Source organism: Phyllopteryx taeniolatus, chromosome 12 (assembly GCF_024500385.1).
Source record: "Phyllopteryx taeniolatus isolate TA_2022b chromosome 12, UOR_Ptae_1.2, whole genome shotgun sequence".
Classification (NCBI taxonomy): domain Eukaryota; kingdom Metazoa; phylum Chordata; class Actinopteri; order Syngnathiformes; family Syngnathidae; genus Phyllopteryx; species Phyllopteryx taeniolatus.
Window position 1 is genome coordinate 14,624,201 of NC_084513.1, and position 27,403 is coordinate 14,651,603.

Below are 27,403 nucleotides of genomic sequence, written 5' to 3' on the forward strand. Positions count from 1 at the left end.
AGAGCTCCATTGGGAACATTTTTTTTAACTGAAAGGATAATTTAAAACTGACAACTAAACAGCAACTGCTTTTGAATACCTGTATAAAAACATACCCAGCCCTTTTAACCATTCAGATACATACACATACATACATAAACTACAGTGATCAGATGTTTTCCTGAATACTTCCTCTTGTTGCATCAGTTCTTCAGGTCTGCCTAATGTCTCCAACTGTTGTGGACAGGTACTGTCATTGGCTGGTCTGCATTTCAACCATTACACACAACACCAGTGACCAGTCTACAACAAGATGGCTCTTCTCTGCACGAGTTTACCTGTTATATCTGGGGCCACGTGAAATAGAACCAATCGGGATTATTTTGGTGTTTTATGGTATAGTTATAGAACATGCAAACTCCACACAGGCGGGGCCGGGATTTAAATCCCGGTCCTCAGAACTGTGAGGCGGATGTGCTAACCAGTCTTCCACCGTGCCCAGACTGCAATTATTCATACAATAGCAAAATCAGCCCACCAAATTAGTTGAGCATCATACTAGCAGGAGCTTTGATTTGACAAATTAATTTTCATTTTTGCTGCAAGGACCCCAAGGCTGACTTCTTCTCTTTAACACATTTTCAATTAAATTAACTTGTTCATCAATTAATGAAGAACTAATTAAAGCACAGTAATTCACTGTTAACTCATGGCTAGATGAAAACCACCCCCATGCTCTGACTGAGTCACCACGTCCTAATCTTAAATTTTCCAGTCTCTCGTCTACAAAATAGCTGCCTTACAATTACTCAAATGATTATCTTGAAACTATAATATTTGATAATTGCGCGGAACAGCTGTCTATTCCTACGAACGATAATGACCGTTCCATTTTTAGTGGCAATTTTGATGCTTGTGTGGACAACCCAAGGGGTACCCATGAAAGCTTTCAGTGCAAGAGCTGACTTGCGACAGAGGACTCACTCCATCATTGTCTACATAGGCCTTTAGAGCTCAATGTCACCTCGACATCACCTGGACACTTGTGCTACATTTTAAAGTAGGTCTAAAAATTATACTGCATTGAAAACAGCAGTTTTTTCATTGCTTATTATATATTACATTGGATAAATATGTAAGTCAATGGAAAATTTATGATGGACAGACTCATATGATACAGCAATATGATCAAATGGCATCCCAGACATAATAAAATTGAAAAGTCAAAGAATTTCTTGACAATTACAAATTGAAATAGGCAAAGCAAGACAATCTGTGATGTTTCAGATGACATCAGCATAATGCTAATATCTGATGAAGATAAGTTTATCAAACTGTGAGTCGGTCTCGGAAATACATGCAACAAAATCAGATGATAAGTGATATTTTTTGGGGGGTGAGGGGGGTGTTCTAGAACAGAATGCATTCATTGGTACTTTAAGTGAACAAAGAGTTTGAAATGCCAGAAAGAACATGATTTAGCTGAAAAATTGAAAGGACGCTGTGAAAACGTTCAACTGGCTTAGCAAATACCTTTTCATGTGAGAAAGGCGATGGAGTTCAAAGAATTTAGAAAACATTTGCAACAGAGTGTACAGCCCCTTCGTGGACAGAAACCAAGTCAAGAAAGTTTATTAACTTGTTTTATAAGTTGCAAATATTTGAAGTAAATAATACAGCAACAGGTCATACACCATTATTACCCAACATCTCCCCAAACATCTGCTCTGATTTAATAAAAGTGTCACTGGGTTCAACAGTATTTATTTTTGAAACACTCCAACACTTTAAGTTAGGCCTCAGTGATGGACAGCAAACTTTAATAAATATCTTGTATTTACAAGCTCAGCTGTTACACTTTTGACACAGCCTGCCAGGAATACCTGGACACATCCAGAGTAAACCTCCCTGAACAGCCGGTAATTAATATGAAAGTTGGCTTCTACCAATGCCTTATTAGAGTTCAATTTGTGGCTTTCATCTCGCCGCAGCTGTCAAATGAATTCAGCATCCCTGCAAAAGATTAAATAACTTTCTAAGATCGACACGAAAATTATGATGGATGCATAAATCTACCTGGCTTCAAAATGCATCTTGGGCTCTGGTTGTGGCTGCAGTAGAAATGATTAGGCTGGATTATACTGTACTTAAAGCTGATATTAAAATTTGCTTCTGGTAAACGCATCACATTTGTGCTCCTGCTTACTGGAAGGTGATTTTACTTTAAACGCATGCTTCAAGGCAGATATTAAAGACACCGATATGCTGACTAAAAGCGTGTCTGTTTGGATCAAGTCTTTTACCATAAAAAAATATTAAGATATGGCCTTGATTGAACCATATAGTTCTGTCTAAATGAAGGGTATAAATAAAAACTGGAGGTACAATGAACTAACCCCTCTGAGACCACCTCTTTAAGACCCAGACAAGGAAGTAAATGTCTCTAGTTTCACTTAGAGACATTGGATAAACAACGCTGCGATAGTCAAGAATATTAGGTCTGGGCAGCATGCCAGTATTCACTCCTCCACTGGCTGTTATTATTCAACTGATGGTAGCAGACAGGAGGCAGGCAGCATGACGGTCAACGCCAGCCTGCAGTGTTAATGCAATGACAGTCTCCTAATCAAGACTACGTCCAATGTGGTTGTGTCATTCAATACCATTTATTTGGTTGCAAGTGCACCCTACTTTTATTTATTTATTTATTATTTAGTCTTCCAACACATAAATTACAAAAAAACAAAACAAAAAACCAACCTCTAAAGTTGTCCATAAACTGTTCTGGGACGCTGGTTGACCTTCTAATAGTTCATCTTGAGAATTTAGTTCATTATGGAAATACAAATAACACATTTTAGCTATTAAATGCACCATATGCAAGTTTTGAAACTGCTAGCAATATTAGAGTGTAGGCTAATTTCAGTCCCGACCCCTGCCACCGAAGCCTCGTGTCTCTCCAAGAAGAGACGGGTTCGGTGCAGACCGCCTTCTTTTAAATGCACCGTCTTGCACGTGTCTGCAAAATGACCAAAACCTGGTGCAACGCGCCTCCGCGCATATTTACGCTGCCCGCCGCGACTGATTTACACCGGTCACAAAAATAGAGCTCAATCAGTTTACACAAGATATTAATTCCATCCTTCTAAATTCATTGTTGACTTAGACATATTGTATTTAGCAGCCCGAACAAAGACGTATTAACATTCATCACATTTCTCGTCTTTGCCATCACTCATATTTAAAACTCTGAAGCAGAAGAAGCTGAAGAAGAAGCAAAGCACTTCTAGTATTAATCTCACTGAAGTGAGGACTTGTCAGACAAGATGCATGAGGGAAGTTAGGATTATGGATTTTTTTGTGTGGGTAAGAAGCAGAAGTATCGCCTATGCTAAGAGACATTATTTGTTACACACACATGCACACACACACGGACATGTGCTGGTTTTCTTGCTTCACATTTTTAATCCAAGTTTTTGGTTTGAGGCGGATTGTGTAACTTTCAAGTGCAGCGTGACTAAAGTTAGTGGACAGACAGAGCTGCCTGTGGCAAGCACGCATAAACACCTTGTATCTGTGTCTAGCCTGTATCTTTGTGTGTGTGTGAATAATCAAAACTAAAATGATTTATAGCTAGATTTTTTTCTAGCGGACCCGAGTGAACCAAAGATGTCACAAGGTCATTAGACAAAGCAACCTTAAATGGATCAAACGGTTTAATACTACTACTACCACTAATAATAACAATTATAATAACAACAACAATATCTAGTAAGGATAAGCACTACAGAAAATGGACTGATGGATAATAGTAATACTTTTGAAACTATTCCTACTCATAGTATAGCTTCAGCCTAGATGTTTAATTGGTAAATCCACCTAGCACTAATTGGACAGAAATTATATTCAAGTGCTAAATATTTTATTGAACATTTGTGAGGAATAAGCATATGAATTATTTGACAAAAACAAACTCCCCTCTAAAAGTACTGAAAAGTGAGGCCAAATCCTTTACTTTTGCTGTAGATTGAAAGGTTTGGGTATATGAACATTAAAAGTCGAATGAGAGTTTTGTGATGCTTTTCAAAGCTTTCACAACAGTCTCTTTCCGTTGTTGTTGTTGTTGGCCTTCGTTTTGTTCCTGCTCATGGGTGGTTTGAATCTTCTGGAGTGGCCAATGTATTTTTGTTCCTTCTAAAACAATAGGATAGACTGAGCATAGACATTCATATGTATTGTTTTAATAATCAAAGTAATAGAACACACTTGGGCAATAAGACACACCTGTCAGTCACAGGTTCCAACATTTACACAAAAGAAAAATGGATGGAAAATTGATTACTGGTAAAACAAAAGGTGCGATCTTCTAAGATGAGTATCAGATCAAGATAAAAATACCTGGAAATAAAAGCTGAAATGTTGATCTGTCTCTTTTTCGGCTTTTGATGTCAAATCAAACGAGTCTACAGCAAAAATGAAAGAATTGGTCTCACTGTTCCATGCTCTTGGAGGGGAGTGTATTTTTCCATCTTCCAATGTCATCTGCTCACAAATATTTAATTGGCCATCTTTCATATGACCTTTGGCTCCTGCAATCTTTTTTTTTGCCAGCTAAACGATGTTACCATTTGACAGGTTTACACCTTAGAAACCAACATATATGGTACATCATGACAAACAAATGTACGGGCTACTTCTTTCCGTCATTTTTGGGCTCTCATCCTAATTGAATTTCATTGCAATTACATGTACTAAGTTCGAAAAGTAATCACTCCAATGGCATGCACACATGAAAATGTTATCTTGAACAGATTTTCTAGAGCTCTACAAGTATTCTGTTCTTGAAATGTACACTATTTGAAGCGCTGTTTAAAGATACACTAACAGCAACATCAGTCCATCCATTTTCTATACCTTATGCTTGTTGTCATTAGGGTCTCGGGGGAGCTGGAGCCTTTCCCAGCTGAATTTAGGCGAGAGCCAGGGTAAACCTTGGACTGGTTGCCAGGCAATCAAAGGGTAGGTAACACAGGAACAGACAACCAGATTTGTTTTCAAAATGTTCAAAAGCTAGAAGAATACTCCCCAAACTCACACAAATCTGTACATCTATTGTTGTGAAATAACACTCACACTGGTACTATTTTATATATGCAGGTCTATGCTAAAGAAAAAACAGCTACAAACATGGAAGTAGCTTTACCCCTTTTAAAGAGATGAAAGATCATACTTTTATCTGATTGATTTAATCAGGGCCAAAATATTTGGTGCAAAAAAAAAGGAAGCATGCCAAAGGGAGTTTGGACAGAGATGTTAAGTGTGCCGCCACACATACTAATGAAAATCCATTACCGGTTCATTCAACCACAAATATACACACATTTTCATTCAGTGCACAAGCATCTGGCAGCAGTCACCCCCTTGTCCCTAATGCCTCAGTGCCTGCCAATTACAAAAGAAGTGATCAATCCCGCCGCAGCCTCGTTCGAGGAAATCGACTTCAATAACACTAGCTACATGGCTGCCGTCGCTGAGCTTGACAGCCACTGACACACAAGGAGGACACCAGCCAACCGGTCTTCAGCTGCTCGTACTGCAGTGCCAGCTAAGGCAGGTTGCTCCCCAGCTGGGGGGGATACTTGCAATTTTTGTTACCTGCTGATGGCGCTAACAAAACAAAAACAAAAAACACCATACAATTAAAAAAATAAAATAAATCTCAGCAAAATTCTCACAATAATCCATCCATCCATCCATCCATTTTCTAAGCCGCTTCTCCTCACTAGGGTTGTGGGCATGCTGGAGCCTATCCCAGCTATCATCGGGCAGGAGGCGGGGTACACCCTGAACTGGTTGCCAGCCAATCGCAGGGCACATACAAACAAACAACCATTCACACTCACATTAACACCAAAGGGCAATTTACAGTTGTCAATTAACCTACCATGCATGTTTTTGGGATGTGGGAGGAAACCGGAGTGCCCGGAGAAATCCCACGCAGGCACGGGGAGAACATGCAAACTCCACACAGGCGGGGCCGGGGATTGAACCCCGGTTCTCAGAACTGTGAGGCAGACGCTCTAACCAGTCATCCACTGTGCCCAGATGTGAAATCGTCAAAATAAAACTAGAAAAGCCTTAATGTTCAGTTAACAGAGTTAAGCAAATTTGAAAGGTATTTTGCGATTTCAGATGCAAGATTAGCCCATTATTGGAAGAGTCAATCAAGCAATACTGAAATTAGGTAGTCACTAATTACACAGCCACTCCAACAGTGTCACAGCCACAAAAACACACAAAATACACTGACTGTGGACAAAGAGAATTCAAGGTAATGAAATTTCAGCCTATATAAAAAATAAACATAACTCGTTAAAAAGAAGCAATTATGAATGGTTAAACATTCTTAGTAGAGTGGTAAAGGGTTAAGGCCTTTTAGAAATGACAGTATTATTAGGCTTTATATTCATATTGCAACATACATTTATGGTCCTGTGAAGCATGTGCAGTTGCTGTGGATCAGTATCATCTATTCTGAACAATCAATCTCCTATATTTGTTTTGCCTGACTTCAACTATCGGGCTACCGTATTTTTACGACCATAGGGCGCACCGTATTAAAAGGCGCAGTCTCAGTTACGGAGTCTATTTCTGTATTTTACACATATATAAGGCGCCCTTGTATTATTGGGTGCAGGCATGGTAAAACATGCGCTATCTTAAAACATACAGTGGCATGCCTGCACGGTAAAACAATGTTTTTAAAAAGGCAGCGGGAGCAAAACTGCGTTCGGTTGCACTTTATTGAAGTATTTAACAATGTACTCACGTTATTTTTTGATCACTCCTCATCCACAAATCCATCAAAGTGTATCCGAAATGAACAGCTGGGCAAGTTCTCTATCAAACACACCAGGTTCAAGTCAGTCTCGTGGCCGTGCGAAAGCTCGAACAACAGTGAGAGCAGACACGTTAGCCCAATCATCCGCAATCCAGTCACAAATTGTGGCGTAACTCGCCCGGCGCTGCCTCCTCGTTTTAGTAAAGCTGTGTTCGCCATCTGTCATCCATCGCTTCCACGCCGCTCGCAACTTCACTTTGAACGTCCTGTTTACACCGATGTCCAGCGGTTCGTCAAGCCTCCCGGAATGATGGCAAGCCCTGAGTTATTCTTTGGTCATTAATCCATTGCTCAAGCTGATCTTCCAACTCGGGCCACCTCGCCTTGTTTCTGCGTTTTGTTTTGTTTTTTTCCGCGAAAACTTCTTGACTTGGTGAAGCTCGTTTTCCTGCTTCCTCCACTTGCGAACCATGGATTCGTTGATCTTGAATTCTCTCGCGGCTGCTCGGGGCTCACTTAGCCAAACCGATGTTGTTTTGCACAATGCACACCCCGGAAATGCTCCCAGTCAGTAAAGCGGTAAAAAAAAAAAAAATAATAATAATAATAATACAAAAAACAGCCCGGCGCTATATCCCTACTGGGGGCGTGGCTTTAGCATCCTTCCCCTGTCCTCAGCCACGTCCGCTTTCCCTCTGTGTAAGCAGCATGTCGGCAGGTAATGCTAAAAATAAAAAATAAATTAATCAAAAATTTTTTTTTTTTAAAGTCAAGCGGAGCGCTCATCACACAACATTTATAGATGTTGTAACTCGGTAACATTATAAGACACCCCATCCATTTTGGAGAAAATTTAAGACTTTTAAGTGCGCCTTATGGTCGTGAAAATACAGTACTCTTATTCCCTTGTTTCACCCTCGAGTATCCTCAAAATGCATCAGTATCTTACCTACCACAGTACTTTCGGTCTGAAAGCTCTGTCTGTAGGAAAGGTCTCAAGTAATGTTTTTATTCACAGACACGCACACACACTCACCTTTAGCCTCGCTGTGCTCTTCATGGATCCTGGTGATGGCTGCCAGACCCTGTTGTTGATCCCTACAACCTGAGGAGGGAAAAGAGACAAATTAACACATCAGACGAGCTGTTTTAGATGGTCATCCTCACTATGGTAAGCATTAAGTTTTCACCACTGCACACAGCACCGTGTCAATAAGAAGGTAACCACTTTACTTACTTACCACTTACTTTTCCAACACATTAAAAATTCCATTTTTTTTCTTTTTTTTAATAACACCCAAAAATGCCCTGGTCACAGACCAACTCCGTGACTGTCATTTAAAGAGATTCGCTGCATATAAATGAAGCATGCGTCTTTAAAAGAGATATCAAAGACACACGGGAAGAATTTTCAAAAGAACCATCACTTGAGGTGATTTGTCTTTTAGTTTGTTTTTGACGGTAATTGCCGGGTCATTTACAGGCCATTCATACTCATTCTGTTCTATTAAAAAAAATCCAGGTTGAACATTTTCAGAGCACAATCACTTTATTAAGAGAATGAGTGAAAATTATAAAAACCGATACCCACAAATAACCAGCTAGGGAATTTTCATTTACACTTAGAAACAGAGTATAGACACAAGCACTCACAGACATACTAATCATGGATTATCATGCAGGCCTTTTCAAGGGCACAGCATCATTTAGCCTGATGTACTGTTGCTGAGTCAGGGCTGGAGGATGAGGTTCCTCAGGGTGGTGCCTTGCTAAAGTCACACACAAACCACAACCAAAAAAGACAAACGTATTCATTGATATTTATTTGCTTATGGGCCAAATGTGACTGAGAATGCTGATTAAAACTCTTGTTACCCTAAAGTTGCCAACCATTTGGTGATTACCTTTGTGGAAAACCAGTTCAGACACTACCTCCAAAGCTCTGAAACATATGGGCTGATGCCTACTAACTTAATAACTCCAATTTAGATAGAACATTGAAATGAGGTAGATATTTTCGTGAGCAATAACCCTTGAAAGTTTCAACAACAACAAAAACCTCTTTGATAAAGAGATGTCAACAAATATCTAACTTTTGTCAGGTTCAATTCTGACAGGACTAATTAATCCCTGGAAGTTTGAAAACTTGAAAAGTGCAAGTGGAAAATGACAACTAAACTCAAATTCGCAGGGACTAAGAGTTCCCTCAAAGAGCGTTCTGAAGATTATATTTGTCATAAAAGAAGGATTTACTGTGTGGTTGTTGAATTATACTGCATTGGTTTTGCCTAATAAATCCAGTAGTGAGAGGGTGTTACACATTCCGATGTTGACGCTTGTGTACTTACTTTCTGAGCATGAAGAAGGTCATTGCTTGCAAGGATTGTTTTATTGGTGAAAATTGATGCATATTTCCAAAGTAAATGTGGACGTTGAATGGGACAGCAAAACACTCACACAGCATCTTGAATGTTCTCTACAAATTTCGATCAAGTGGAATGATTGAAAATTTTATTTAGCGAGATTAGATTTTTTTTTTTGGTTTGTGACTGTGAAATGAAACTATGCAAACTGAATTGGAGCTGTATTCTGAGCTCATTCTAGCACAGCGCAGGATAAGAAGATCATTCCCAAACAATAGTCGTTATATTGTAGCTCCAACAACATCTACGTATTAACTTGCATGCTCTTCAAAAGAACAGAAAAAGCACATTCTTAATGAATGTTGAACAAAAGCGACACGTTGGCCCTTAAGGATCTGAGGTGTCTAAAAGACAATGAAAATTTTCAATTACATAGGTTTGGAGTCTTTCAGGAAACAAAAAAGACAAATTTCTAGGATCTCTTTCCAAGGATCCAAGAGGAAACGTGTGACGACCCATAGAATTATAAAGGGAACAGATTCATAATGTATAAAAACATTTCACCCAACTCTGTATTGGCTGCTCAGTACAATTTAACGAAAACCACAATACAGTAAGTCAACAATAACAATATCAGAGTGTAACCCAAAAAAGGAGTTGAATTTAGACATAGTGTAGAAAGCTGTTAGGGGCTCCAAAGGTGCCATCAGGTCCATATATTCCTTCATTTTGAGTTTCTGTAGCATCACAGCCAGATGTCCACAGCGTGTGCCAAAGACTTCAATGTGAGTTTGTATAAGAAACATGAAGGATGAGCATGTGGTGCTTCGTTTATCATTTGAATGTATTTAAACTGTATAAATTATGTGTACAGGTATGGAATTCAATCTACACATGCATATACAGTATACAGTGGTGCCTTGAGATATGAGTCATCTAACATCATTTGGCTGATTTTTTTGCTTTGACTTGTGAGCGCAAACTTGAGATACGAGAACTGTATGTGGCAGTGGACTATAGTTAACTCACTTCACAAGCAGCAGTTTGGAAAACAGTGAACAATTCATCCGAAAAGAAGCTTTAAACATTTTCAATGCCATTGGCAGTTTACTGTCAAACTAAACATGAAACAAAGATAATTAAATGTTGTGTATTTACAGTTATGTCTTGGGAAAGTCCACTTAACTTAAGGCTAACAAGCAATGCAAAACAGTGATAGTTAGGTAGACAGTTTCAGAAGCAATGGATATTTGGACAAAAACAGTGGCGCAGCAGATGTCGACAGATAGTACAACAAGACTGGCAGACATATATTCTTTATCTTCTACAAAAATACCTAATATTACAGCATCTTACTGAGTCACTTACAGTAGTAGTAGAAGACAGTTTATTCTTCATTTGTATCTGCATGACTGTATTTTACTGCCTCCCAGTGGCCAAGATGGGCACACCATAAGAAGCAGCACAATGAATTAGATTGCAACATTAAATCATGATGCACAAACTGTTTAATTCTTTAAATTATATTTAATTATATTATGACTCTGTTTTTATAAAAAAAAAAACAATATTATAGTGTCATTTGTTTTTTGGGGCGGCTGGGACAGATTAATGACATTTCCATTCATTTCAATGGGGAAAGATTATTTGATTTAGTGTTTTGAGTTACGAGTGTGGTCATTGAACTACTTAAACTCCTATCTCAAGGTACCACTGTACTTTAATTCTTCATTCCTTTTTTGTTCATGTGCACAATCTCATCTTCATCTCGTCATTGTATTGATGGTGTTCCGGTCCTCTGTTTGATATTGATACAGTCTATCGTACAACTGTTAAACAAAGGATATTATCTTTCCAAACTACCACCCCACTTGAAATGTGCACCCCTCTCTGCATCCACGTCCACGTCATCATAAACATTCTCACCTCATCGCAGGATAAAAGGATGGTGCTGAGGGAGCAGCTTCAATCTCAGCTGGATTGTTTGAGACTACAACAGATGTTAAAGTTCTTCAGGTATTGATTTTATGTGCGTAATCATACACTCTGCTTAAGTCTCATTTGTGTTCCCTTTCATCTTCAAGGATACTCTGACACCGACTTCTATAAACGCAGGCTGAATGACTAAAGCTAAACTTTCTGTTTCCAAGCTTGTGATTGGAATGGAGAATGTCACCTTGAAGTCACAAATTTTTCAAACCTTTGTCTGGAAAAATGGAGTTAGAAAGGTCCCGGATGATTCATCTCAATATTTTATGCATGGGCGTCTACTTAATGCAGTCAAAAAGTAAACGTAGAATACCAATGCGCAAGTCAAGTATGTTTTATATCAAATGTACCAAAGTTGCTTGTGAAACTTAAGACAAGAGGGAATATTTTACTTTCGCTCTTCCTAAAATATAACTAGAATTTCTCTACTGTTTTGAATGTATCCAGGAAGGACAACACATGGGTCAGTACCTTTTTCATGCTCTTTGAGGGTGAATGACAGCCCGTTGAAAGCAACCTGGGACTTATTGTCGCTGGCAAACTATTAATTATGGATGAAAAACTCCACTGATGGTGTTTAACGCTTCCTAATGCTGACAGTGGGGAATAGTGTAGAGCAGTTGTACCCAACCGCCGGTCCGCGGACCGGTACCAGGCCGTGAGGTGTTTGTTACTAGGCCACAGAGAATGAATGACCAGTTATATAATTTCTGTTGTATTGCAATTCGCGTGTCAATGTGTTTTATTTTGAAAATTGACCGGATCTTCTCCGCCGCACCAGCTGCACGTCTCAATTGAGACGTCGAGACTCGAACGCTTCTGTTTCCGGTCCGAGCGGGCTGGCTAACGGCGGGAGAGCTCAAAGAATGAAATCATTTCATAAACTAATTCAGTTCATTATGGTTACTGAAAAGATTTGTTCTTTTGAACGAAACGTTCGCGAACGAAACAACACTATATCAGGAGTCCTACTTAAAATACGGGTTTATCACAACAGTTAACTCTCACGCACCAAGTCCGCTCTGATACAGATACAGTCGTAGGTTGCTGCTTGACACAAGTAGAACTACTTTTACGGAGTTAAAAGTCTACTCTCATTGAGGAGCTACAGAACTCCAGTTTGGTCTGGCTGTCTACAATAACTCCGACCCCCACTCCTGCATTGCGCCCACAGTGGACCCACCACGAACGGCAAAAGAGGAAGCAGAGGTGAGGCAAGCATGTGTGTATGTATCTATGTATGTGTGTGTATATGTATGTATGTGTGTGTGTGTGTGTGCATACACGTCACCACAGCCGGTCCGTGAGAAAAATGCCGACTCCTAACCGGTTCGTGGTGCAAAGAAGGTTGGGGAACACTGGTGTAGAGGATATGTAGACAAGTACTGTACATTGATGTGTGTGTGGTTGAGGATGAGATCACACAATGAATAAACAATACGACAGCCGGCCTTTTTGCAAGGGCGTTTGATATATTATCGGCTTTATAATCTGTGTACATTTTTCATTGTTCGTTTTATTCACTTCATCTTGATACAGAATACAAAAAGGTAAAGTCACTGCTCTTTGGAAATGTCACTATGTTTCATAATGACAATGGTATTGTAATGAAAGCGAAAGAAGAGACATCAATCTCCACAGTACGATCAAACTGATGCTAATGTGCAGTGAGGCTAACACTCCAAGTAATCTTTTCTGAAAAGAAAAAAAGGGACTTTAGACAAATGAAATCAGCAAAAAGTGGACTTATTCTATGGCATGATTCAAATGTTTTGTTTAAATTTATGCAAAAAGGACTACTATAAAAATGGCACTCCTGAACAAACAAATGGGAGAGAAAAAAATGCATACTTTCCCACTGTAATTAACTGAAACATGGAGTGAACCACTTAGAAGAAACTAGCAGAGGACAGAGCTAATTCTCTGCTAGGTTGCTGAATAAAGAAGGCCTTATTGCAACAAAGCCTCTTTCAACTAGTTATACAGCAGCCTTTCAGCTGTGGTTCTATTTTCTGGGGAGAATTACTCTGCTCAACACGACAACAAAACAGAGGTTAAAGAGCTTTTTGTAATTGGAACCCTACAAACGGGCAGAAAGAGAAGAGATTGATATTTGCGAGCAAAGTTGGCATGGCAACATCCCTGCATCACTGTGTTAGTCCTTTAAAAAAAAGACATATTTGGCATCAAATCCACTACCTATAGCAGCTAACCCTCAGAAAATATGAAACTGCTTGGGCGTCACCTATTCCTCAAAACCCACCCTAACCAAGTGGTTTTCTGGGGCCTATTTTCCGCTCTTGTCTTTATTATTGTTCCCATCTATCCTGTTTTCTGAATAAAAAAAATTAATGTAAACGGTTACTCAATGAAATTTAAGTTGAATGACATGCCTTCCCCAGACTGGACCAGGAAAAAAAAGTTTCCAAAACCTTCCTGGAGGTACAAGAGCACGAGGAAAGACTATTCTGACTCACATTTCTAAATCATGGCATATAAAGCAACAACAGATGAAAGGGGTTATGACTCAAGAAAATGAGTGGACCAGTACACTGCCACCGTCACTTAAGCATACTCACGTTTATTATTGGAACCTTTATCCCCCAACACTTTGAATTATTGCTGTGTTGGATTTATAATTATATCCTGTGTTTTGTTATGTTCATATTTATAAAACACATGACCCGTGTTGAAAAGCACTTTGAAGATTATGATATAAGGATTAATATGATTACAATTATTACTATTGTTACTGCAAATCTAATTATATCCACGTTGTCATTATGTTGCAAATTAAGTAATTAATCAAGTCATAATTTATGATGTTGAGTGTGAAAAGCTGGACACCAATATCTGAAACCGCTGTCAAATGTGTGTTTACCCGCTTATCTTTTCTGCTCATGCTGTTTGCATGATGGCAATGTGGAATATGATACTGTACCTATGATAACATGTGCCCCCAGTTTGGCCATGTGGCGGGCGACCTCATAGCCGATTCCCCTGCCTCCTCCCGTCACTATGGCAACCTTGCCATCTTGTCTGGGCATCACTGGCAGAGGCAGAAGAGGACACACAGTTATCAGATAGAATGTCACCAGATAAGGAAGACGTTTACATCATGTTAAGGACCATTTCAAAGCCATGTGAGGTGACTGAATGTAAATAATGTTATCTTGATGATACTTTTTAACAATAAAACCTTGTTGTTGTTTATCTCATGCAGGCCTACAACAATAACAGCTAACGCGAAGAAATTTTGAAGTGCTACTTTGTGTAAAAAGTTTGACAACCTCAGGACAACAGCATGTGCCGTACAAAATTGGTTACGTCAGTGTCGTATGCACGGAACTCAGTCGTAAAGCGAGGACCCGCTTTGCGGTAACTATGCTATGTGGTGATTGGCTGGTAAATAACTGACTGGCAACCGATGGGCGTTTTGTGCTCCATTTCCAACCAGACTGCATAATGACAAGAGACCATTTAAACATTACATCGCGTGACAACCAAAATATACGTGGCCAGAGAGCATACATTTAACGCAATTATCACTATTGTGCTTTTATCCTATATTCGGCATGAACAATATGCAGTAAAAAGCAAATTAGACTATCTAGCAAGGTCATTGGAAGTGGTGTTGGACGCGGTAGCGAGCTGTCGAACACGAACCGGCAACATCAAGTAAAACTTAACCAACCTGGCAATTTGAAACGTTTGCTGCACAGCTGAACCACAAGAACCCTCAAGCCGAGCAGGTAAAGCTTGACAGCTGACACCAAACGAAAGCAAACGGGAGAGAACATTCTATCTAGGTTGTTTGTTTTGGTCTAGCCGAGCTAGCATAGACGAGGAGCTAAGAGTGTGTGCGTGCGTGTGTGTGTGCAGGACACGTTCCAATATGAAGTTGACAAAATGACAACTCTCGCGTCCTTTCCTCCTCACAAATATTTCACAGGAAGACACTTTTTGAAGGTACTTCACTTTAAGACTATTTCAAAAGTAGCTCAACCGTTAACGAACTGAACTCTTTTTCTTCCCCCCCAGCCTTTTCATCTTCTCCTTAGTACAAGTGAAGTCATAAATAAAAGGGCGTGGCTAAACTTTTGTTCTCAAAGGCAACGTTTAATATTTTTTTTAATAGGCTGATAGACCAGGTCATTAGTAGATTACGTTTTTTAAAAAAAAAAATGTAATTATTGTAAAATATACAAAGTAGTTTATGGTACCATCCATCCATTTTCTTTACCACTTATCCTCATTAAAGTTGCGGCTGAACTAAAACCTTTCCTTGCAGACTACGGGCGAAAGGTGGGATACACCCTAAACTGGTCTCCAGGGAGTCACAGATACAGACAACCATTCACTCATATTTACACCATCACTGAGTGGGAAAAGAATCCACGCTGCCTGCACCGAAGTCAGGCGAATGTACCAGTGCACAAAACTGTGACCGCATCCCCACCAGTTGACAAATTATTTTTGAAGGGGGCCCACTTTGCAGGTGCTGTAGGGGGGCCCATAACATGGCGGTATGGCGGTATGCCACGAGATAAAGGGCTGCCGGCCACCCCAAAATACAAAACTATTGGCCTTATCAAATCTATCAGAAAGCTGTGACATACAGTAGCAGTTTTTCAAAATAACTATAATATAAGTAATCCATAATTGCTTGATTGGTGGATTTTAGCATGTTTAATACATTAAAGTTGAAGGAATGTCCAGTTATTGCAATTGGCCTTTGCATCCTTCCATTTTTCTGGAGCCTATATGGCCCACGGAAGAAAAAGTTAGGACACCCTTGGTTTAAACAGTTGATGTTGTGTGCTGAAAGATGGTGATGTCACAAATGTGGATGATGATACGATTTAAATTCTGCGGTTGAAATGTTTGTAGGGACTTTAAACAGCAAATTGGGAAAAAAAAAAAAAACATATCTACACCTTTATCCAGAACCTCACCAAAGTTATATGGGCTAAAGCAGTTGATTTCGCCCGCTAAAAGGTTATGTTGGTAAAACCGTGAATGACTGTACAGTTAAAAGCAGCATAAAGTAAAAATGCTGTATCCTCATAATTATCCAGAAAATGACCGAAATTTATTTGGCTGTGAAGTTTTATTAATTAACATCAATAGTGCTCTCCTTTGTACTTTTTTTAAAATTATTATTTGTGTGGGTATGACATATGAATTTGCTCTATGAAGCATTGCAATTGTACGATTAAGAGACTAGACGGGTGACACAATGCCAGGAGAGAACCTTGCATTCATCTGAGAGAATGCACATACAATACAAGCGGTCCTGCTCCAGAGACATGCTTAGAGCACATCTTGGGAAATGAAAGCTCAAACTGGTTGCTCTGGTTCTTCAATCATGAATGATCTCTTGGGCAGCAAGCAAAAAGACTGTCAGTGAGAAGAGGGAAGCAATATGATGGATGTAAAGGGATGGTTCATTCGACACAAGGTGCAGCCATGCCACAATGATGAGTGTCTTCCATCATACACTGATTCCACCTGTGTACCAACAGATTTCCTTTATTCCTTTAAACCAGAAGTGCCCTCAATTTGTACTTAAATAACCTAGCATTTGCAGAGCTGCAGAGATCCTGCCCACTAAATCCCATAAAGTACATTGTGATTATGCATAGTGAGAGCTCAGAATTGTACATTTCAAGTGACTCAACGTGGCATGTACTATTTTAACGCTCTGAGCCTGCAAGGCAAATGAGAACATATAGTCATCCAGTTTCCAATTTTTTTTAACTAATATATTTCTAAATATCAAGATAAGGGGTGTTTTTATGAAGAGATGAAAAGATTGAAATGAGACAATGTTATTGAAAATTATTTGTAGTCATGTGTCCCATTGAACATTATGAAACATAATTCTCCCCTGTCTATCATCTAGGCCAGGCGTGGGCATAATACGGTCCGCGGGCCACATATGGCAGCTGCGTAATTTAATCTCGTCCACTGACCATTTGCATTGCATTAAATTAGCTGTTTTTAAAAACTATTTTTCAAAAAACATGTTTAAATATTTGTGATTTTCTGAGGGTCCACTCTGTATTTCATCTTTGTCAACAGTAGCCTTGGCTGAGGTCCGCCTCGATTTTTATGTTTTGCCATGGCAATGTCCCCCAAGTTACGCACACACAATTAATATACACCACGTTGACACAATCCTCAAAATCTCTAAGGACTTGAAATGGTCAGTGTGGTGTCATGAATGTTAAATTTGGACGCTGAGACTGTCAGATACACTGGAGGGCAGAGTGCTTGGCACAAAAGGAGACAGAATAAGAGCATCATTACAGTCATCGGCAAGTATTTTAAGCAAATGGATGCAGCACGGCATTAGCACAAATGTGAACAGACAACCGACTGCCGGGCTGGATTGTGATTGGCGTGCTGAGCAGGAGCCACCTGAATTATCACGGCATTCAAAGTAGGCCAGCCAAAACTCTTCAACCATTTCTCTTAAGGGCAAATATGGGGTTATTTAGCATCCTTTCAGTTTGTTCCTCTCAGTAGAAAGATGATTGATTTGTGTCACCAACTATAAATTAGCTATGTTAACTATTTCAATGACATGGTTCCAAAAATTATTCGACTTAGGAACCTTTTAAATGTGCAGCAAGAGACTGTGTCACCACCACAGCGCTGGGGAAAAATGATAATTTTTGCCTCCACACGTGTTGCTGTTAATGTGATCTGAGTGTATGTGTGTGTGATTGTGTGTGCGTGTGTGTGATTGTGTGTGCGTCTTTGCTCTCTCGCAGCCTGAGAGGTTGAGGGTCAGCGAGGCGAGCCAGCCTGCTATTGTTTAAAGGAAATTGCATCTCACGCATGACTGTGGGATGATTATTTGGGATGATGGAACGTCAGGGAGACAGCTCTTCATACTCTCTCTCCCTCTCTCTCTCTCTTTCTCTCTCTCGCTCTCTCCCTCCCACACACACACACGCATACTTGGGGGCATACGGGAAATAGGACTTGACAGGAGGGTGTGTGATGTAAACAATATGTGAACTGCATCAAAATAGCTCCAACAGTCACCTAGTTTTTATGACAACCACTGGCTGGCTCCAAAACCCGACCTGTCTCATTTTGTAAATCGAGGCTGGCATTAGCGCCACTGGACATGATGAGTGTTTGTGTGGGTGTCGGTGTGTGTGTGTGTGTGTTAAAAAAGTAAGTACATGATGATTCTCAACCAAAACTGCCACATTTTCACTCAGCATCGGCATAATAGTCAATTGATTAATTATTAATTAATTGATTGGAAGAGGGCCCATTCCCTCATTTTTTATTTATTTTTTTTGTCCTAATCTTTCAAGATGATTTGAGTTGGAAATGCCCAGAATGTCCTTTTTCAAGCTATTCTATTTGGTCTTTTATGCCTGGCATTCAAATACGACATGTAAATAAGCTTTTTTCTGATTGGATTGCTCATCTTCACCAATATAAATATGGAAAACAGCTTGGCAGTGTTTCCATATCACAGCATCTTCTAGCATCTACAACTTTGGGGCGGCCAAGCATTCATAGCGACGTTGTGTCCTTCGATGTCTTACTATCATTGTGAAACACAATTCACCAAGCGAGTGTTAGCCCACTAATAGGGAATGTGACCTGACAGGGGACATGGGTGATAATTAAGAGAGGGGGATATTTTGAGGTTAGGCTCGTCATGCGCTCCCTTTCATTTGAATTGAACCTGCCGTGACGATCATCGCCGGTGAGAATGAATGCAAGCTTTGCTATTTCATCCACATATTATAAATATCGTAGTGATGCACCAAATTTTCAGCGACCAAAAATATTTGGCCGAAAATGGCCCAAATATGTTGGCTGAAAGACTTTTGTTACAAAAATAAAACAGCACGTTTTCTGCACGTTTCATCACAGATACCAAGAGGATATGACAGTGGCGGTGAGGTAAAACATTTTCCAAGTTTCCTTTTCTTTTGTGGCTGTTCCTCACAGAGACAAAGTCAGACTCTCGTGGGATGGACTCACAACTCAGACACTAATGAGACAGCACGTGAACATGCAGAGACCTCCACAGGGAATACTACAATTTACAGTCAGAAGGAGCACAAAGGGGCAGAGCGTGACTGCATCTTTCAATTCAACAGTTGGCAGGACAGTATTTTGCTGGTGGGGATGAAGCTCCTGCATCTAGTATTTGTTAGGAGGCAAGTCAGACCAAGCAGTGGTACTCTGTGAAAGAAATTATGTTTGCCCATACTTTTGAGACCCTGTACTGAACTCTTTTTCTCATTGTTCATTACATTACTCTCACTGGGCATAACATTAAGTCAATTTGTACCGTAGATCCAACATTAGAAATGTATCAAGACTTGCCTTAAGAAAGATAATGAAGCGCAAGGTTTCCATCTTACAGTGTTTGTTATTCGGGTTGTACTGTGAATTGGTGACAAGCTGAATTGCATCATTATGATCATACTGTAATAATAAACATTGTATTACAGATGCCATCTATCCACTGTCAATACCACTTTCCTCCTCGGGGGTGAGGTGGTATCTATCATATCCAACTTTGGGCTAGCGCCGGGGTACACCCTGGACTGGTCGCAAGTCAATGTGAGAGGAAACCGGAGAAAACCCATGCGAACATGCAGAACGCCACACAGAGATGTTCCAACAGAGATTCAAAACCAGATGGATCTCCTATGCGCCACATACAGTATCAGATATGTACCATGTAAAAGCTTCTGACAGTAAATAGGATGTTTGAATACCAAATGAGTGGATTCATTCAGAAATTCTACACCCTATTAAGGATAAGCCTTTAGAAAAGAGCATGTGCGTGTGTGTGTGTGTGTGGGGGGGGGGGGGGGGTGGTAATCTTTAGCATTGTCTACACTGTAGACGCTATAGTATATACCATCCATCCATCCATTTTCTGAGCCGCTTCTCCTCACCAGGGTCGCGGGCGTGCTGGAGCCTATCCCAGCTGTCATCGGGCAGGAGGCGGGGTACACCCTGAACTGGTCGCCAGCCAATCGCAGGGCACATCGAAACAAACAACCATTCGCACTCACAGTCATGCCTACGGGCAATTTAGAGTCTCCAATTCTTGCATGTTTTTGGGATGTGGGAGGAAACCGGAGTGCCCGGAGAAAACCCACGCAGGCACGGGGAGAACATGCAAACTCCACACAGGCGGGGATGGGGATTGAACCCCGCACCTCAGAACTGTGAGGCTGACGCTCTAACCAGTCGGCCACCGTGCCGCCATAGTATATACCGTATATCTATTTTTACCAAACGCCATAAACAACACATTAACTGTACGTTTTGTTAATCTGACCCTCTGTATTGGATCTCACTTCTTTGTACAGGTGTACCTAATGTTGTGGCCAGTCAGTGTACACGTGTAGTAGCAAGTATTCAGGACATGAATTCAGATGAGTTTGAATGTGCAGTCATTAATGTAAATAAAGTGCATGTTTCCTATTTGGAAAAAAGTCACATTTCATGTAGTAGCTTCTTGAAACAAGCGCGCCTGTAGCTATTTTACATGTGTCAGTAGATGCATACATGAATGAATGTGGTGTTTGTGCACCCAAGTGTGTGGCTGTTTGTGTGGGTGCTTTTGTGTCAATTCATCAAATAAATCCCAACACAGTTTTCCTCACATTGTCTTCAGGGAGTGGAAGACTTTTCATTAGTCGACGTAGAATAAGAAGCAATGGGAGGGATAGTTGCAGGCACCAATTAAGTCTGTCATTAATTTACTCACATTCTTTATCTCTCTATCGCTCACTCTCTCACGCACTCACATGCACACACACAGACACACACACACAGACATAGTCACTACTGTTTCTGTTTAAAACCTGTTCCTAGTGCCTAACAAATCAAAAGAAGTCTTGTGTTCCTTTCTGTTTTCCATCTGACTTCAGGGTCGCATGAACACACAAAGCCTTCAAGGTGCTTTGTGCACGCTCTGCTTCCTTGGCATCCAGCCCTTCACCGCCCCCTCCGTTTAACCTGGTCATCCAGTCACACACAACAGACAAACATGTTGGGTTTTAGGTGTGTGACTCAAAAGGGAAATAAAACGAGAAACAAGGCATTGGAGAATGTGATTCCCTCTCAGATGATTCATGGCATAATGGTAAGCAGGGATGGGAATTTGACTAAATGTATTGCTTTTTAGACATTTTGGAATATTTCAATATTAATTCTATGTGCCATAAAATACAGTACTAGCCAAATGGTGATTTTCCCTATCTTTATTTGAGGAATTACCTTTGCACTTTACTAAAAAAAATAATAATAATTGTTTTGATGCTAAATGTCCTGAACTCCTATTTCCCTGCCAGGGTTGTATCGAGCAGGTTAATGTTACCAGGAGCAGTTGTGCCATAGCAGAAAGTCTGCATAGATTTAGGCCTCACCTAATGTCATGTTGTTGAGAATGAATCAACACCGCCTCTCCTGGTCTCTTGTTGTAAAGTTCAGTGGAACCTCAGTACATCATTTTTATTTGTTCCATGACTCCATTTGCGAACTGAAAACATTTGCAACTAGAGATAATGTTTCACATTGAAATGAATTGAAACACAACTATATGTTCCAGCCCCAAGACAAAGTTATATTTATCGTATTGTATGTATGTGTGATTAAAAATGAATACATTATAATATAGAAATAAGTGAAAACACACTTTATTAGGAAGAGATAACGTGGTGTGTTGGCTTCAGAATCACTGTCCAACATCTGAGACTTTTCGCATGTTGTTGTACATTTACGACCAGGGGTCACCACAGGAGTCGTCTACTGTATGCTTTGGGAACTGCGTTGTGTTTTGGGATGTGGCGGCCATTTTGGGCTAGCAACATACATAGTGAATGTAAACAAAGTTGTGTAGTCGTGCAGTGTAAGACGGCCTATTAAAATGCAAGAAAGGGAAGGGTATTTAGAGGGCAACATCAGACCACAAAGTCTTGCTGTTACTATTCCCAGTGAGCTTTTATACTGTGGGACCACATCTGCGGCGAGGTGCAAATGCCGGCGGATTCTGATTTTCATGCAAGCGCAAGGCTATTTTGGCAGACTGGTCTGCGCCAAGCTGGGTGTTCCAGCATAGCGAGGGTGTGTCCTTGGAAATGCGCCCGTTGGAGTTACAATTTGGTGGCGAAAGTCAGTCTGAAGGAAACACACATAGACCACGTTTAAATCTTGGCGCAAGATAGACTGCTTGTCTAATGTGATTTTGGTGAATTTTATCAGGGCACAGGCAGACAAATACTAAGGTCCGCGGACATATTTAAGTTGCCAATGGTTATCACCAGCTCATTCTGTGTTTAACAAGGGTATCCGCTGACATTCTCTGTTGCTACTCCGGACAAGAGAGGTGACAGTGCTCCACTCATGCATGGATCGCTATGATTATGCATCGTCCTCTTCGGCACAGAGATGTATCCGTAAAGACTGTCATACAGCCACATTTAAAGGGAATGAGGGGAGCTGCTTAGTTTGGCGGTGAATGAAGTCAGCAGTAAACACATCCATAGAGGCACACCCCGCCCACATTATCACATCCGTCTGGCTGCGCAGGTTTATGAAATTACCAACACCGGTCTAACCTGACTCTGGCGCACAGTTGCACCGCTCGCCGTGCCGGATTTACACCGGTCATGAAAATAGGGCCTGTAATGTTTACGCCTGCGGCGTGAAGCGAAAATAGTGTGTAAACCAAGGTAATTTTTCTTGTAAATAGAATTGTTCGTCAACCAGACTGTTTCTAAACAGAGGTTCCACTGTAATGCAAAAATATATATATATATAATAATAATAACAGTTAAAATGTCAAACAAACATTTGATGGAGTGTCCTATCAAGTGCTAATTGTGAGTCTTCTCAAATCCCTGTGTGGTTAAAAAGAGAGTTTCCTAATTCAGGGTGGGAAAGCCTCAGAAACAGTGTCATTAACATTAACTCAGTGTTAATACGACAGGAAACACATCTGCATTGAAGATGATTAAGATGTCTCATTATAAAACAGCTTACAGAGTTCCCACAGGAAGTCAGTGCAGATGATATAATGAGAGTATGCATCACCGTCTGTTTAAAAGAAGCAATAGGAAAAATAGATACATTTGTGTGTGAAGTTTTTTTTTTTTTTTTTTTTTTTTTTAAAGTTCAATTATCATTGAACTTTGGGTGTAGATTATAGTGTTGGATGGAGTTTACCAGTATGGATTGAACTGGCTACCTGGCCAGAGGGCTGGCGGATGTGATTTATATCTGAAGTGGTGTTTTCCTCCCAGTGAGCTCTAAAATGCTAATAATGTAGCAGTTTAGCCTGAAGGGATTCCATCATCCTGAGTGTATCACGTTAGTCTATTGGGAAAAAGACACTTGGGAATGTACACTTGAAAGTGAAAAATGAAGGAAGGAGGAAGGAAGCTCTTGTGTAATTTCTGTGCATGAGTAAGTGAGTGAGTGAGAGTGTGTGTGTGTGTGCGCGCGTGTGTGTGTGTTGAAGCTCGGACACAGAAGACATGTGTCACCTCAGCTCCAGTGGCATCCAGCTAAACTGACATAAAGCTCCCGAAGCGGCCCTATAAGAGATGGACTTTACATAACGGCTGAGTCACTTGCAATCTATTTTTATGGCTTTGAGGTGTGCGTGCTTCAGGACAACTATCTTCCTGAGAGCCAATTTGAGTTGAGGGTGATGACATATTTGTGACGTTGGGACATCTGAGAAGGCCTCTCTGCCTGCTCTGACCAAAGACACAGTTGAGGACAGAATGATCATTTAGTTTTTAACTCCACCAAGCATGAAAGTATAAAGGCAAGGGTTATTGTTTATTACTGTTTGATGGACAGTTTGCTGGTTTGTTTGTTTGTAAGCAGAAGTAAGCAAAACTAATGACCAATTACAAAAACGTTGTGGGCTGTTTCTAACATGCATAACAAGAATCCATTTTATCTTTGGGCACATACGGATAAAGAATTAGGGCTTTAACACCATTCCAAAGGTAAGATTTTATTCGTACCTTGTTTTCTGACCCACGGGTCGAACCACAATTATGATCATTCATCAATTTATCAATCATGATTTTCGTTTTGATACTGTATCGTTACAACCCGAATAAAATTGAAACTTAATGTATTTTTTTCCGTTTCAAACAAACACACATAAAACTCTTGTTAACAGTTCGACCTTGGCTAATGAGTGCTTTTTGAGTTTTAATTAGAATGAATAATCCCAAATGATACTAAGTGTGCATCCCAGAGGGAAATTTAGGTGCTCAGAATACAAACTCCACACAGAAATGTCAGCGCTGAGATTTGAACCCTTAACCTTAACCCTACCTTTTCTCTACATCTACAAAAACTTCATAACAGTAAGCTTATACTGATGATTTACATTAGACTCTATCACGGAAATCAATTCACGCATTACTTACATCAATAACAAATGTACAAAATAGCACAGCGGGTCATGCTCTGCGATGTGATGGCGCTGACATGTGAGGCGGTCACCATCCTCATAGTCACAGCTACAGACATACCAACTCAAAATAAATGTCATAATTTCTACTTTTGCATCACCTGATGCATTTGATAGACTCAAACATGTATTCATTGTACTAGACATAGTGAGCACTTGAATTTTGATTTTCACCCTGTTTAGTTAATGTACGGTAAGTTATTTCCTCAACAAGTAATTATGCACTTTTTTGTATGATATGCCCCGCCTCTCGCCCAAAGATAGCTGGGATAGGGTCCAGCACGCCCGTGACCCTAGCGAGGATAAGCGGTACAAAAAATGGATGGATGGAAGGGTGTGCCTTTATATAAATGCGTTGCAAATTATTTCCCAAACCCTCAGGAGTCTGGAGACATATTACAAGTTGTTAGTACAAATTACAAAAGGAGCATCAGCGAAGGTGGGCAAGAACGCATGTATAGAATGTTTGTACAGCTGACCATCCCAAAACTGAGTGTTGGTTCTGCTGAAGGGTTTTTTCACTGTGGATGTGCTGACTATTTTAGTGAGCACTGTGAGGGGATTGCACTGCTGCAAGCTATTGATTCGGTTCGACAACTACACATTGTATTATTAGATTATTGCTGTTATTCAATATTCCATCCTCAACCAAGCCATCATTGGGGATCAACTTCTATCAACTCCTCTCCTCTCAAGTGAGCCTAAGCACGCAAGTGAAAAGGTTTTATAATTAGATTGGAAACATGAATGATACTTACAGGGTTCTAGGCACAACTGTAATTTGTGTTAGTTTAAATATTCTCAAACAACTATGCAAGGCAAACAACTATATAACCACCAAGGTTGAACTGTTGACAAAAGAAAACAAAACAACAGAAAAAAAGGAGTCTCCTATTTGTGTTTGTTTGGTTGTTGTTTTTGTTTTTGTTTAACATCCTGATTCAAGGAATATGATTCTGGGTTTGGAGAATTCGATTGATGACTGATTGACCATAATGACTTTAATGGTAACAAAACTAACACACACACAAAAAATGTCTATGTCTCCACCTTTATCCAAATTCGCACACACACAAAAAAAGGTTCGTCCTTGAACCATGGACTATCTCTCTACAAAGTAATGTGAGAATCAGTTTTCAGATTTTTGTTTAATCCTCTATCTGTATTATTAGTATTTGGGTCAATATCAGGCGGCACGGTGGATGACTGGTTAGAGCGTCAGCCTCACAGTTGTGAGGACCCGGGTTCAATCCCCGGCCCCGCCTGTGTGGAGTTTGCATGTTCTCCCCGTGCCTCAGTGGGTTTTCTCCGGGCACTCCGGTTTCCTCCCACATCCCAAAAACATGCATTAATTGGAGACTAAATTGCCCGTAGGCATGACTGTGAGTGCGAATGGTTTGGCTGGCAACCAGTTCAGGGTGTACCCCCGCCTCCTGCCCGATGACAGCTGGGATAGGCTCCAGCACGCCCGCGACCTTAATGAGGAGAAGTGGCTCAGAAAATGGATGGATGTATGGGTCAATATCACCGTAGTTTGCCTTTGAGACTTCCCCATTTCCATTGAACTTCATTGTATTAAGTAGCTGTAATGCTGTTAGAAATGCATATTGGTCAAACTCCCACACTTTTTTTAAAAATAAATAAATGAACTGCAAGCAGAAAATGTACAGTACATGCAAATAGCAAAATATGTGAGCTTGCTGACAGGGCTGGACATTTTTGGCTGATGATAGCATTTTATGAGCATGTTGTGGACCTTCACTTAGCAACATGATTCAGTTACCCATCTGACTGTGTACTGTTTAACAAATGTCAAATGTATGAAAGGTTTTTATATCAAGTGATATTTTACTAGGGCAAAGTGGATATTTTGGGCTTGACAACATCCAACTACACACGTAGGTGAACGATAGTTAATAGTTGATGAAAACTAAGAACTACAAGTATAAATATTTAATAATAACTACTGTTTCAGCTTCCACTGAGGAATGACAAAATGCTGGTCATAATATCACTGACAACGTTAGAAGGTGTCTTAAAGGGACAGTTACCCCACAACGACAGGGTTGGCCACATTTTCAGGGACACATGCAATCTGTTCAATGTTATTCTGCTACGTTTTCTTGATGGCTGAGAGATTCCGATGGGGACAACAAAGGCACTTAATAATAATATTGACCCATTTACTGTGTCAAAATGACGGCTGTGAAAAAAAGGTTTATTAAAACAACACTGCCAGTAGAAGCCCAAAACCTTTGCAAGTATAGAAATCTATTTAGGTTACACTTGTGACAACTGACATTTGTTGCACCTTTGTGAAGGCCAGCTTAATATTGAACTGGAAGGACTAAATCAGTGGGCTTCGTTGAAAAGACACAAATTTTTCTGGGTTCTACGATCATAGCCAGAATACCAACTTCCTGCAACTTCAATAATTCACCTTCAATCTTACATATTTTATGACTTCAATCTTGATCGAATTTGCCTCTATCAAGGTGTATCAATGGTGAGATATTCCGACAGGCACCAACTGTTTTTTGTGTGGTGAGGAGGGGGGGGGGGTGCTACGTGTACTATTAAATATGTTTGGATAACCTCTAAAAACAGAAGAAAATTCACACAATTAAAGGTAGGTCTTTACACACACACACACACGTCAGTGTTAAACTCCCTACTACGCTGACACACACATACACAAACACGGAAGCTGTTGTTGTTTTTTTCCCTCCTACC

General features: G+C 40.2%; 1 protein-coding gene and 1 long non-coding RNA gene across 5 annotated transcripts in view; one reads left to right on the forward strand and one right to left on the reverse strand.

Moving 5' to 3' along the window:
- The window catches only part of LOC133486795 (dehydrogenase/reductase SDR family member on chromosome X-like), a 39,173-nt gene that overhangs the window by 10,143 nt on the left and 1,627 nt on the right, over window positions 1-27,403 (reverse strand). For 2 of the 4 annotated variants that reach the window (XM_061792445.1, XM_061792446.1), the window contains 2 exons: window positions 14,114-14,221; window positions 7,857-7,925 (listed from right to left, as the gene is read on the reverse strand). In XM_061792445.1, coding sequence (XP_061648429.1) covers window positions 7,857-7,925; window positions 14,114-14,219 — 175 coding nt within the window. In that variant the 5' untranslated portion in view covers window positions 14,220-14,221. Of the gene's footprint in view, window positions 1-7,856; window positions 7,926-14,113; window positions 14,222-14,866; window positions 15,245-27,403 lie in introns of those variants that run through there. The other 2 variants (XM_061792444.1, XM_061792447.1) reach the window with 2 other exon arrangements.
- On the forward strand, window positions 14,237-20,025 carry LOC133486797 (uncharacterized). Its single transcript, XR_009791128.1, has 3 exons — window positions 14,237-14,924; window positions 15,055-15,141; window positions 19,668-20,025. It is a non-coding gene; the product is annotated as an uncharacterized LOC133486797 (long non-coding RNA).